General features: G+C 41.2%; 1 protein-coding gene across 2 annotated transcripts in view; it reads right to left on the reverse strand.

The window, feature by feature from the left end:
• Positions 1-2,058: 2,058 nt before the first annotated feature.
• si:ch211-57i17.1 (uncharacterized protein LOC565010 homolog) overlaps positions 2,059-13,664 on the reverse strand; it is a 172,116-nt gene continuing 160,510 nt past the window's right edge. Inside the window, exons 7-8 of one of the 2 annotated variants that reach the window (XM_041182744.1) lie at positions 10,618-10,683; positions 2,059-4,243 (exon numbers count right to left, since the gene is read on the reverse strand). In XM_041182744.1, the coding sequence (XP_041038678.1) occupies positions 4,227-4,243; positions 10,618-10,683 (83 nt within the window). In that variant the 3' untranslated portion in view covers positions 2,059-4,226. The remainder of the gene's footprint in view (positions 4,244-10,617; positions 10,684-13,664) is intronic. The other variant, XM_041182745.1, reaches the window with a different exon arrangement.

Raw genomic sequence — 13,664 nt, forward strand, 5'->3', positions numbered from 1 at the left:
TAGTGGCATAAAGGTAAGATACCAGAATATGTTAATGGAAGATCAAGGAGCAACGCTCTGTGAAAGCGAAACAAGTGATAGATGACCCTCTGGGTGGGTGGGGCATGAGATTGGGGGGAAAAAGATAGCAAAACATTTAAATATTAATAAATAAAACATAAAAAAAAATTGGATTAAAAAGGGTGTAAAAATGGTCTGAAGTTGTTGAACTCAACGTTAAGTCCGGAAGGCTGTAAAGTGCCTAATCGGAAGATGAGGTGCTGTTCCTCCAGTTTGCCTTGAGCTTTGCATTGCAGCAGGCCAAGACCGGACATGTGGGCATGAGACCAGGGTGGAGTGTTGAAATGTCAAGCGACAGGGAGGTCTGGGCTATGCTTGCAGACTGAACGAAGGTGTTCTGCAAAACGGTTACCCAATCTGTGTTTGGTGTCCCCAGTGTAGAGGAAACTGCATTGGAAACAGTGAGTACAGCAGACAAAATTGAAGGAGGTGCAAGTGAGGTGCTGCTTCACCTGAAAGGAGTGTTTCAGGGCCTTGGACAGTGAGGAAGGGGGAAGTAAAAAGGCAGGTGTTGCACCTTCTGCAATTGGATGGGAAGAGGGTGAGGAGTTGGGGGTGAGCGAGCAGTGGATCAGGGAATGGTCCCTATGGAATGTTGAAGGGGGGGGGGGATGTTTTTGGGGGTAGCATCACACTGGAGTCGGTGGAAATGGCAGAGAATGATCCTTTGAATGTGGAGGCTGGTGGGGTGATAAGTGATGTCAAGGGGGACCCTATAATGGTTCTGCGAGGGAGGGGAAAGGGTGAGGACAGAGGCGTGGGAAACGGGTCGGACACTGTCAACCACAGTGGGGACGAACCCTCGGCTAAGGAAAAAGGAAAACATGACAGAAGCACCATTTTGGAAGGTAGAATTATCAAAACAGATGCGAAGGAGGTGGAGGAACTGGGAAAATGTGATGGGCGTCCTTACAGGAAGCAGCGTGTGAGGAGTTGTAGTCGAGTGCAATTAGGGATGGGCAATGAATACTGGCCTAGCCAGCAACACCCACATTCCCTGAATGAATTAAAAAAATTTAGGACAAAGCGGCTCACCACCCACAAACATCCACTCTCTCCACCACCGACACACAGAGGCAGCAGTGTGGATCATCTATAAGATGCACTGCAGGTACTCATCAAGGCTCCATAGACAGTGATTTCCAAACCCACAATCGCTATCATCTAGAAGGACAAGGGCAGCAGACACATGGGAACACTACCACCTGGAAGTTTCCCTCCAAGCCACTCACTATCCTGACTTGGACACTCCTTCCTTATTGCTAGGTCAAAATCCTGGAGCTCCCTCCCTAACAGTGTTGTGGATGTACTTACAACACATGGACTGCAGTGGTTCAAGGAGGCAGCTCCACCACCTTTTCAAAGATAATTAGGGATGGGCAATAAATGGTGGCCCAGCCAGCAACAACCACATCCCATGGATGAGTAAAGAAAAAAGGACAAGTTGCATATAATAGGCTTGTATTCCCTTAATTATGGATTAAGGGGTGATCTAATTGAAAGATGTTTAAATGGTTAAAGGATTTAAAATGGCAGTTAGTGAGAATCTATTTCTTTAGGTGGGGGAGTCCCAGTAGAATTAAAATTAAAATTGGTGCTAGGACTAGGATAAAGCGAGGAAGGACTTCTACAACACAAGGGGTACTGGAAAACTGAACTCCACACCACCCCCCCCCCCCCCCCCACAACCGCCCCCCACCACCCCCCAACGTCCCCCGCCCCCCCGCCCAAAAGAAAAGGCTGTTGAGGCTTGGGGTCAAATGGAATCTTCAAAACTGAGACTGATAGATTTTGGTAGGAATTAAAGGGTACAAAAACAAGGTGAGTAAATGGACTTGAGACACAGGTCAGCCATGATCTAAGTGAACGGTAGAACAAGCTTGAGGGCCGAATGGCCTGCTCCTATTCCCAGCTACTTGATGCATTAACCAGGGAATCTCACCATTCTTTATTTTGATAAAAATACTCTACAGTACACATACTGTCCACACTCTAAAATGTGTAAATCAAGTTTATTTGTTCTCAAAGAGTTGCATTATGAAATAAAATTACTGCCACAAACTTTACAAGCTGCCAAAGATACAGGAATAATAAATTAAGACTACTGCCACTTAAAAAATATTGATATTCTACATGAAAATTAACAAAAAAAATAGTTGCCAAAGGTCTGTTATTCACAACTAAAAAGAAAACCATATCAAGTTACAGGATTATTACAGCATGTGTATACACAAGCATGCTTGGTTCAACAGACTCTGCAGGTACTGTTAAAGATATGTTTCAGCATAGTTTCGGAATAATTGCTCATGCAGCTCTAGTATTGTGGCATTACCAGCTTTTAACTTGTGTGCTTTGTGCATGTCTACTTTCCTCCATTCTGTAAATCTCGTGATGGTACAGTACAATGACAAGGCTCTGCTTCTCACACAGCAGCCACTTTACTGAAGCCATCAGCCAAACTTGCAAGCAATTGTATCAAAGCCGGACTTTCACTTCAAAACTACTGCATGCGCTGCAGTTCAATAAAGTGTGAACTGATTCTCAGTCACATGTAGGGTTTTTGTTAAGATCGTTTTTGTTGATAATTTTGGCAGTGAAAGGCAAAGAAAGTAGGGACAAATGAGAAAAGGAGAAGTACAAGCACTTTAAAAAAATTCCTATTATATCTTAACTGAAACCACAGTACATACACAGTTTACAATCATGGTTAGCATGCTGCCTTTAATTTACATATGGGCTAAACGCATTCACAATAATATCCCCTTACGACTACCATTAAGAAATATATAATTTAACTAGACTGCTAATGATGAACCTATTAACATTCATTGCACATGATTAGCATTAATCAGTATGTTTTGATGAACTGAGACACAGGATGAATACAAAACATTTTACGATATGATCCATCAAACAGAAGCCTGCGTGCTGGGTCCAGTTCGTGTTGAGTAGTGTCTTGATTCAGCTGGCACAATTCACAAATCGAACTCACTTTCTTTTCTTGCAGTAAACATAAAGATGATGCAGCCAATTAATGCTTAATTTTATTTAAGGATCAGCCTCCCTGCTTTTGTTGGCCTACCTCAGCTTTCATTTAACACTTAGAAGTATTCAGTACCCTCCTCAAATAAAAATTAACCTTCAGAAGAACCTTTCCTAGACACAACAAAAACACAATGGAGGCCAATATCTATAGCATTACGGTCACATTGCTATGAAAATATATTTTAAAAATACCCCAAGTAAGAGATAATTTTCAGAGGAGGGGAGAGGGGGGAACCAGGTCTATTTCAACTTTTGTAACCAATAAAAAGTTATTCTTTAATAAGCATTTGCATTCTTCAACCTAAATAGAGTTGTGTGGCAGAAAAAACAAATCTGTTGGCAGATGAGCTCCTCTGTTACTACCAACATGTGTCTCAAATCCTATCTATGGAGGATATTCAGAAACAGATCACACAAATTTACAGAATTCCATTTGTTTGCAATTTTGCAATCAGCAGCAACTTGGGTGCTTTTTACATTTTCAAACCAGGCACTCATTTAAAACCCCAAAAAAGGGCTATTAGTGAGCACTGTATTAAAGGAGCCATAGTATGATGGGATGCCTCAGTAGTGCAGTTAAACTATTTGTTCCCTTTTTGAAAATTAGCATAATTGGAATAAATAATAAAATACAGGTTTGCTGCTTTGTGGGTTTGGTTAAAATTCTTGGAGCCTATTTACACTCACTGTTGCTTGAACAGCTTCCCTTAATGATAAAAAGTTAACTTCTCTAGATCCTACACATTGTAAAAATAGATATTGCGCTGCTAATACAATACTCATGGTTAAAACTGTACAGCTGTTCTTTTGTTTTACGCTCTGGTAGAAACAACCAGCTGGGTTTGTACTGGGGCATGGTGGTAACACTCGAACCTGCAGGCAGGTTGTCTAACACTGTCCACTACAATGTCTGGGGGGTAGGGAGAAATCTTCACTGCCATGCAATTAAACTACTCTCTGAAGACTAGTGAAATTAAAAAAAGACAAGCTAAGCAAGACATTCTAGGATAAGAGAAATTATTAGACTGGGAGGCATTGGAAAATAAAGGTGTTTTTCTCTTCATGGGAGTCAGCAGAATGCGATCTTCATGCCCCTCTGGTGTAAAGGAAGAGTGCTGGCTTTAAGTTGGGCAGAGCACTGCAAAAGGAATAGAAGTACATTATTAGCATTCGGGTACAATTGGAAATTACATAGAATTTACAGCACAGAAACAGGCCATTTGAACCAACCAGTCCATGCCATTGTACATGCTGCACTTGAACCTCCTCCCATCGTTTCTGAACTAACTCTGTCAGCATAACCCTTTGTTCCTTTCTTTCTCATACGTTTATCTGGCTTCCCCTTAAGTACATCCATACATACTATTAAATAACATTTACCATGCCATTAAGTATGTACTATTCACCTTAGCTACCCTACGTGATAGCAAGTTCCACATTCTCACTACTGTCTTTGGTAAAAGTCTTTTGATTTTCTATTTGATTTCTTTGTGACCATCATATTGATGACCTCTGATTTTTCATTTCCTCATATGTGGAAACACATTCTCTGTCTTTCTTTGCCTATTCTATTGCAACCTTCCATAATTTTTAAGATCTTCATTAAGTCACTCCTCAGCCTTCTCTTTTCAAGAGAAAAGAGATACAGCTTGTTTACCCTATTCAAATTGGCATAACCTCAAAATGCTGATCTCATCCTTGGAAATCAACAGCATTACCATTGCTAAATTTCTCACCAACATCTGGTCACCACCAGAAATTTACTACATAAATATTGTGGCTACAAAAGCAGGTCAGAAGTTAAGAATTCTGCAGTGAGTAACTCACCTCCCAGTGCACCATCTACAAGGCACAAGGATATGATGGAATACTCCTCACTTGCCTGGATGAGTGCAATTCTAACAACACTCAAGAAGCTCAACACCATCCAGGACAAAGCAGCCCACTAAATTGGCACCCCATCCACAACTTTAAACATCTATCTTTCCACCTTTAGTGCCTTGCACCAAGGTTCCATCAACAGCACCCTTCAAACCTGCTACCTGTACAATACTGAAAATGGGCTCCAGGTTCAAGGGAACACCACCACCTCCAATTCCCCTCCAAGGCAGGTGAGTAGGTAGGTGGGGGGTTCCAGATTTCTACTACCATTTGTGTGAAAAAATGGTTCCCAATTTCACCTCATGATAAAGACCAATGTTCTATTAGACTTTCTGAATGCTTTGCATGCCAATGCACTGGTTTTTAGTGATTTGTGTACAAAGACTCCCAAAGTCGCCATCATTTCTTATGTCATTAAAAAAATTGAACTATCTTTCTTGGATCCAAAATGGATGACCTCACAGTTCCCCACAATGAACTCCATTTTCCACCATTTCGCTTACTCATTTAATCAGTCTACACCCCTTAGTATCTTCCTGCTCCCATCTACACAATCTATTATGCTGTCTACCCAGAAAAATTGTCATAGTTTCTTGTTTGGTGGTTCATGGGGAAGAAGTGGGGCCAGCAGGAAGGGGAGGTGCGGGTGGTGAAAAGACAGAAGCACCTAAAAGAAGCCTGTCTGTTATCTTTGCATTGGAGAAACAGTGGGTATTATAAAGTTTTGCTTTTTTCGTAGAAAGGTTTCCCATCCCAGATTAATCCTGATGTAAAAGTGAAAAATATTTAAAATTTGTAATCATAAACTTACATCACTCTCCACACACTCGCAAGGGGAGAAATTTGTTCGCATAATACCAGCTACCTGCACAGCATTCTTCAAGAATAAATGCTATAAATGGTGCTATATGAATGAATTTCTAGCTCTCAGTCTCCAAAAGCAGCAAGATCTTGTGCAAGCACTACCCAAAACCACAAACAGAACAAAGAGTTAGTGTCCGTTGTGGAGAATCTGGTCTCCTGGAAGACAAAGAACACACTTGAGGCTCTTATGTTATTTAAAAAGGTACAGGACTTTAAAATCTCATACTCAAATGTGCTGATTTACTTCTAGGTTGACTCGTAATCCTGCAACAAATGTACTTTCTAGCCTTCAGGGTCCATATATGGCTTTAATTCCCCTAATTAACTGCCCTGTACATCACTAGAGACTTTCAATTATTATAGCAGATGTTACCAAGCCAAGTCGTTTCTTTTGAAGATGAGGCATCTCTTTTCATAAAAGATGTGAAGTTTTCTCCCAATACCAAAAACCTCAATGACTGTATTGATAGTTTAACTTTTCATTTAGTAAGGGGGGTCTCTATCTGTACCAGATCTATGAAGATATCAGCACAGCATGAATGCTTCTGCATCCCATCCACAGAGAATGCCATGGATGTGGGACAGAGAAGAAGGCGAGCTTCTTTTCATGGAGAAAAGGAAGTCAGGTAACTGATCGTGTAAGTTTACATAATAAACAAATGTCTTTCTATCAGCATTGCTGTGATGAAACGTATATGTGAGAGTGAAACACAAGGTATGGCATATATTATATAAAAAAATGAATTGGTTAAAAGGCAGGTACTTAGCTTTGAGTCTCTGGTGAGGAGATAAACATGCATGAAGCCCCTTCTTTAGCACAACCCCCTTGTAATCACCCACTATTCAAGTAATAATCAATCCTTTTGCATCATGTTAAAGGACCAGGATATTAGTTCCTAAGAGCTGCATAAATGTATAAGTACTAGTTACATTAAACATTCCAGAGCCCCCTGTTCTTCAGACAATATACACAAACCTCAGTCAATCCAGCCTTTACACGAGTGCTAGCACAACAAAAAAAGCAAAACAAAGAAAAGTCAGGTGACAGAGGAAAGGAAAGAAAATGTAAATTGAACAGAAAGAAAAATCAAAGAACTAAAGGAAAAAAAACCTGAAGCGAATTAAGACCAACAGTTTTCTCAATTCACTTTATCGCAGAGTTATTAAATTCACTTAGGTGACTTTGAGACAAGTTTGTTAGTGTCACAAATGGCCTTTCAATTTAAAAGTGAAAAAGTGATTCCCCATTGGGGCCATATACCTTCATGAGGTCAGTTTGCCCTCAACCAGAAAGGAAGACAAAGCTTAGCTCTGGACTTTCCACAGTTGCCACCAGAATTGCTGTAGGTCAACAGGAAGCTCTTGTGTGTAGAATGGCATGAAGCTAGAATGTCAACTCTATCTCTAGTCATGGGGCTGCTCAGCTCTCTAAAGCTGCGCCACCTGACTGCTGGATCGACAGCTGGCCAGAGTTGTCACAACCAAAGCTGGGTTGTTAACAGGCTACAGACTCGAATCTGCAATCTGTGGAAAACCATACTCTTCCTGTTGCCATACTGGATTAGTCTGGTATTATCTTTAACTTTGCAATGCTTTTGAACATTCATAGACTTAAAATCTTAGCAATTCTGTTTCATGAGTTTTTTTTTTAAAGATACTTTGAACACTTTTAAATAATGACATCTGAAGTGTGACAGATCAACTTTAAATATAGCAGTTTTACTTGGAGATATCTTTTGGATTTCTATCACTTTCAACAATTCAAAGAACTTCTAAACTGTTTCTTTCTGTGTATTAAATCTCACTGATCGATTTTATCTAGGTAAATTTATTTCCCAGGTGCAAGACAAGGTAAGGAGAAGGAGGTCCTGCAAAGCTAGGTTTACGTCCCTTTGTTTTGCCCACATAATTCCTGGGGTTCCCTGATCGAATTTGCTCTCACAGAATCAATATGGCACAGGAGGCCATTTGGCCCATCATGTCAGCACCAGCTCTCCAAATGAGCAACTCACCCAATGCCATTTTTTTGCCTTCTCCCCATAACCCTACACATTCTTCCTTTTCAGAAAACAGTTTAATTCCCCTTTGAATGCTTTAATTGAATCTGCCTCCACCACACTCTCCAAACCCTAACCACTCACTGCATGAAATTTTCTTCCTCATATCACTATTGCTTCTTTTGGTAATTACCTTAAATCTGTGCCCTATCATTCTCAATTCTTTCACGGGTGGAAACAGTTTCTCCCTATCTACTCTGTCCTGACCCATGATTTTGAATACCTCTATCAAATCTCCTCTCATCATCTTTTCTCTAAAGAAAATAGTCTTAACTTCCCCAATCTATCTTCATAACTGAAGTCCCTCATTCCTCTCTAATGCCTTCCTAAAGTGTGACACCCAGAACTGGATGCAATACTCCAACTGATGCCGAACTAATGACTTAAGCTAGTTCAACATAACCTTCTTGCTCTTCTACTCTATGCCCCTATTAACAAAGCCCAGGATACTGTATGCTTTAATAACCGCTCTCTCAACCTGCCCTGTCACCTTCAAAGACTTATGCACATAAACACCCAGATCACTTTGCTCCTGCACCCACTTTCAGTCTTAGAAGATGGGAGAAGAGACTGCAACATTAGTCCTGAAGGCAATGAGAAGATAAGTCTTTTTTCACATGGCCAAGAATATGACTGGAGGTCTTCTAGCTGCTGATCTTGGACAGCCATCAAAAGTCTTGAAGCTGGTGGCTGTTACCTCTATGCAGTTTTTGACATTCTGTTCTCATTTCTGGGTACACATCTGCACTGGGGAAGGTCAACCTGATGTAGAAAGCTTGAAGCTCCAGAACTACAAGCAGCTTCAGGTCAGGTCAGGTCAGGTCAGGCACAACGCACTTCAGGTGTACTTTACCTGACTTGTGCGTAGGAAGGGTTGGGGTGGGGAAAGAGGAATAGGCCTTACATTTCATAAACTTTGATGGAATTTTCACAAAATGCCCACCACAGTTCTGTGGCCAGTTTTTGTACTTAATGAATCTTGTGAAGGTGATGTATAAGAATTTTCCTCAAAAATTAAAGTACCATCCCACCCCTCATCATGAGGTAGAAAACTCCAGCTATATGATTAGATATATGCCATATTTCAAGAAATCAATTGTAAAACCGGCCAGTGACTGAATTACCCATTTCCACACATTCACAGCAACAAGGGGAAAACAATTTCCTTTGTCTACGTGGTACAATTTCCTGTGAAGTGCATTTATCATTCTGCTCTGCTTTTTTTCCCTATTTTCTCTTTATCTTCACTGTCATGTGTTTAACATTTACAGTTAGTTTGCCGTAGTGTCTGAAGATTAATTTACAATGGCAAATTTGCTCGCAGCAAATCAGCATGGTAATCAGAGCTTTTTGTTGTACACTTATAGGCAATGAAGGTTGCTTAGCAACATGCCATCTTGTTTCCAGATAATGCACATTATGTATGTAGCATGCAGAGAAAGGATTTGTGTTTGAACCACTGCCACAAGGATGAAAACTCTTGAAATGAAATTTCTCAGCTACGAGCCTGCACTTTGACAATAATCTAGTTGCTTTTTGCTTGTACTCATGAATAATAATTAAGAAATCATTTCTGGTTTGGGAAGGGAATAAAACCAGAAAGGAAAGAAGAGGATGATCATGCAATAATTGATGTATTTGATGCCCTCAAGCTTTACAGCCAAAGAATCACTTCTGAATGGTTACCCCAATTTTTATAAGCAGGTTGAAGGCACGGTACTGTCTCATGACATATTAGTCATCAATGCTGGAAAACGAAACATCTTTTCATTTTTACATCCAAGGTAAGCATCAAGCACTGCTGATCAGTTGTAGTATGAGTAAGATACATAGTATAGCTATAATCATACCCCAATAAGAAGCTCAGACCCAATTTTAGAAGGAATCCTATAAAAAGGTATCTAGCTGTCTAAATAACCCCAGGTTCTTAGAGTATCTTAATCATTGCTGCCCAGAGTTTCTACAACAATTCTTCAGATCACCATCCGTATCTTTAGAGGAATCTCTCGGGAAATGACCACTTGCTGGGGCACTGCTGAACTTTCGCCAAGGGAGATTGGGGAAACCCCATTCAAATTCTGTCTGAATTTAGGAATGCATACAAGCACTCTACATGGCAATATAGTACTCAGTTTCCATGATGCTGATATTAGCCAGCATCACAGCAAAGTGTTTTAATGCAATTTACATCGCTGTGTTAATCATTTATCGGCAAAAAAAAGATTTGCCAAACACTTCCAAGAACAATCTGGCTATTTAACATCCATGGAGATAACCACTAATTTACTTTTTTGACCTGGTAAAACTAAGTTAAGATGCAAGATCGTTAATGATCTGTCAGAATGCTTGCAACAGTCTTAGATTTTAGTCGGGCCATCAGTTCTAGTAAGTACAGTCATCAGATCTTGATTTTAAATTTGGTTGATGCACAACCAAGATCTTAGCTGAAGTATTCTTTGGCAGTTCTCACTGAATCAAGTATGGCAAAATTTTAGTCTCCTTCCTGTACTAACAATCAAACAATCACAAGAGGTCTCAATACAGGCCAGAACTACACCATATTGTTTGAAATAGCCTCATTTTAATAGAAGATTCAGTTGAAGCATTTCATTGCAATAAAGTTCAATACTGAAACAAGATAATTTCAAAGTACATATCAAATTTATCAGCATTTATCAGTGAACAATTTATGAAGTAATTCTGCACTAACCTTTCAGAATGTAATCTGTCAGCAAGCTTGGTACTCTCTCACTATCTTCCTTCATTGCTTGAAGGACTGAAAGGGAATGCCAACAATTAGATTTTCAAATCAACTTTTCATGAGTTCAGAAAATCTTAAGTACAGTGAAGCAGAGAATGAAGATCTTTTGGAATATTTAAAATAACCAGAAGATTAAACATTCAGCTATCACAAATATAAAGTACACAATTGTGCAGAAAAAGTACACAAAGAAGTACACAAATGAAGAGTTCCTCAGGGTAGCGTCCTAGGCCCAGCCACCTTCAGCTGCTTCATCAATGACCTTCCTTCCATCATAAGGTCAGAAGTGGGGATGTTTGCTAATGATTGCACAACGTTCAGCACCATTCGTGACTCTCAGATACTAAAGCAGTCCATGTCCAAATGCAACAAGACCTGGGCAATATCCAGGCTTGGGCTGACAATGGCAAGTAACATTCGCGCCACACAAGTGCCAGGCAATGGCCATCTCCAACAAGAGAGAATCTAACCATCACCCCATGACATTCAATGGCATTACCATCACTGAATCGCCCACTATCAACATCCCTGGGCATTACCATTGACCAGAAACTGAACTGGACTAGCCATATAAATACTGTGATTATAAGAACAGGTCAGAGGCTAAGAATCCTGCGATGAATAACTCAACTCCTGACTCCTCAAAGCCTGTCCACCATGTATTAGACACAAATCAGGAGTGTGATGGAACACTCTCCACTTGCTTGGATGAGTGCAGCTCCAACACTCAAAAAGCTTGACACCATTCATAACAAAGCAGCCTACTTGATTGGCATCCCTTCCACCAACATTCACTTCCTCCACCACCGACGCACAATGGCAGCAGTGTGAACCATCTACAAGAGGCGCTGCAGGAATTCACCAAGCCTCCTTAGACAGCACCTGCCAAACCTACGACCACTACCATCTAGAAGGACAAGGGCAGCTGACACACAGGAACAATGAGAAAGGGGACAGGAAATACAGGACTGAAGGTGTTGTATCTGAATGCACCCAGTGTACGAAATAAGGTAAATGAGCTTGTGGCGCAGATTGAAATTGGCAGGTATGATGTGGTGGGCATTACGGAGACATGGTTGCAAGGGGATCAGGACTGGGAGCTAAATATCCAAGGATATACATCCTATTGAAAAGATAGGCAGGTTGGCAGAAGGGGTGGGGTTGCTTTGTTAGTAAGAAATGAAATTAAACCGATAGCAAGAAATGACGTAGGGTCAGATGATGTAGAATCTGTGTGGGTAGAGTTGAGGAACAGCAAAGGTAAAAAAAACATAATGGGAGTTATGTACAGGCATCCGAACAGTAGTCAGGATATGGGGCACAAGATACATCAGGAGATAGAAAAGGTGTGTAGGAAAGGCAAGGTCACAGTGATCATGGGGGATTTCAATATGCAGATAGACTGGGAAAATCAGGTTGGTAGTGGATCCCAAGAAAAGGAATTTGTAGAATGTCTACGAGATGGCTTTTTGGAGCAGCTTGTGGTGGAGCCCACTAGGGAACAGGCAAATCTAGATTTAGTGATGTGTAATGAGGCAGATTTAATAAGGGAGCTTAAGGGGAAGAAACCCTTAGGAGGAAGTGACCATAATATGATAGATTTTACGCTGCAATTTGAGAGGAAAAAGCTGGAATCAGATGTAATGGTATTACAGTTGAGTAAAGGCAACTACAGAGGCATGAGGGAGGAGCTGGCCAGAACTGACTGGGAGATGAGCCTAGCAGGAAAGACAGTGCAACAGCAATGGCAGGAGTTTCTGGGAGTGATTTGGGAGACACAGCAAAAATTCATCCCTAGGAAGAAGAAGCATACTAAAGGGAGGACGAGGCAACCATGGCTGACAAGGGAAGTCAGGGACAGCATAAAAGTTAAAGAGAAAGCATACAATGCGGCGAAGAGCAGTGGGAAACCAGGGTATTCGGAAGCCTACAAAGACCAACAGAGGACAACTAAAAAAGAAATAAGGAGGGAGAAGATTAAATATGAGGGTAAACTAGCCAGTAATATAAAAGAAGATTGCAAGAGTTTTTTTTAGATATATAAAGGGTAAGAGAGAGGCAAAAGTGGACATTGGGCTGCTGGAAAATGACACTGGAGAAGTAGTAGTGGAGAACAAGGAAATGGCGGAGGAACTGAATAGATACTTTGCGTCAGTCTTCACGGTGGAAGACACGAGTGACATCCCCAAAGTTCAAGAGAGTCGGGGGGCAGAGGTGAATATGGTGGCCATTACCAAGGAGAAGGTGCTGGGAAAACTGAAAGGTCTGAAGGTGGATAAATCACCTGGGCCAGATGGATTACACCCTAGAGTTCTGAAGGAGATAGCTGAAGAGATAGTGGAGGAGCCTCCTTGGTGATCTTTCAGGAATCACTGGAGTCAGGGAGGGTCCCAGAGGAGTGGAAAATCGCTAATGTAACCCCCCTGTTTAAGAAGGAGTGAGGCAAAAGACGGGAAATTACAGGCTGATTAGCCTCACCTCGGTCGTTGGTAAGATTTTAGAGACCATTATTAAGGATGAGATTTCAAAATACTTGGAAGTGCATGGTAAAATCGGGCAAAGTCAACATGGTTTCATCAAGGGGAGGTCATGCCTGACAAATCTGTTAGAATTCTTTGAGGAGGTAACGAGTAAGTTAGACAAAGGAGAGCCAATGGATGTTATCTACTTGGACTTCCAGAAGGCCTTTGACAAGGTGCCGCACAGGAGGCTGTTCAGTAAGATAAGAGCCCTTGGTGTTAGAGGCAAGGTACTAGCGTGGATAGAAGATTGGCTGTCTGGCAGGAGGCAGAGAGTGGGGATAAGGGGGTCCTTCTCAGGATGGCAGCCAGTGACTAGTGGAGTTCCGCAGGGGTCAGTGTTGGGACCACAACTTTTCACTTTATACATTAATGATCTAGATGAAGGAACTGAGGGCATCCTGGCTAAGTTTGCAAATGATACAAAGATAGGTGGAAGGACAGGTAGTATTGAGGAGGCAGGGAGGCTGCAGAAGG

This window comes from Carcharodon carcharias, chromosome 2 (assembly GCF_017639515.1).
Source record: "Carcharodon carcharias isolate sCarCar2 chromosome 2, sCarCar2.pri, whole genome shotgun sequence".
Lineage (NCBI taxonomy): Eukaryota > Metazoa > Chordata > Chondrichthyes > Lamniformes > Lamnidae > Carcharodon > Carcharodon carcharias.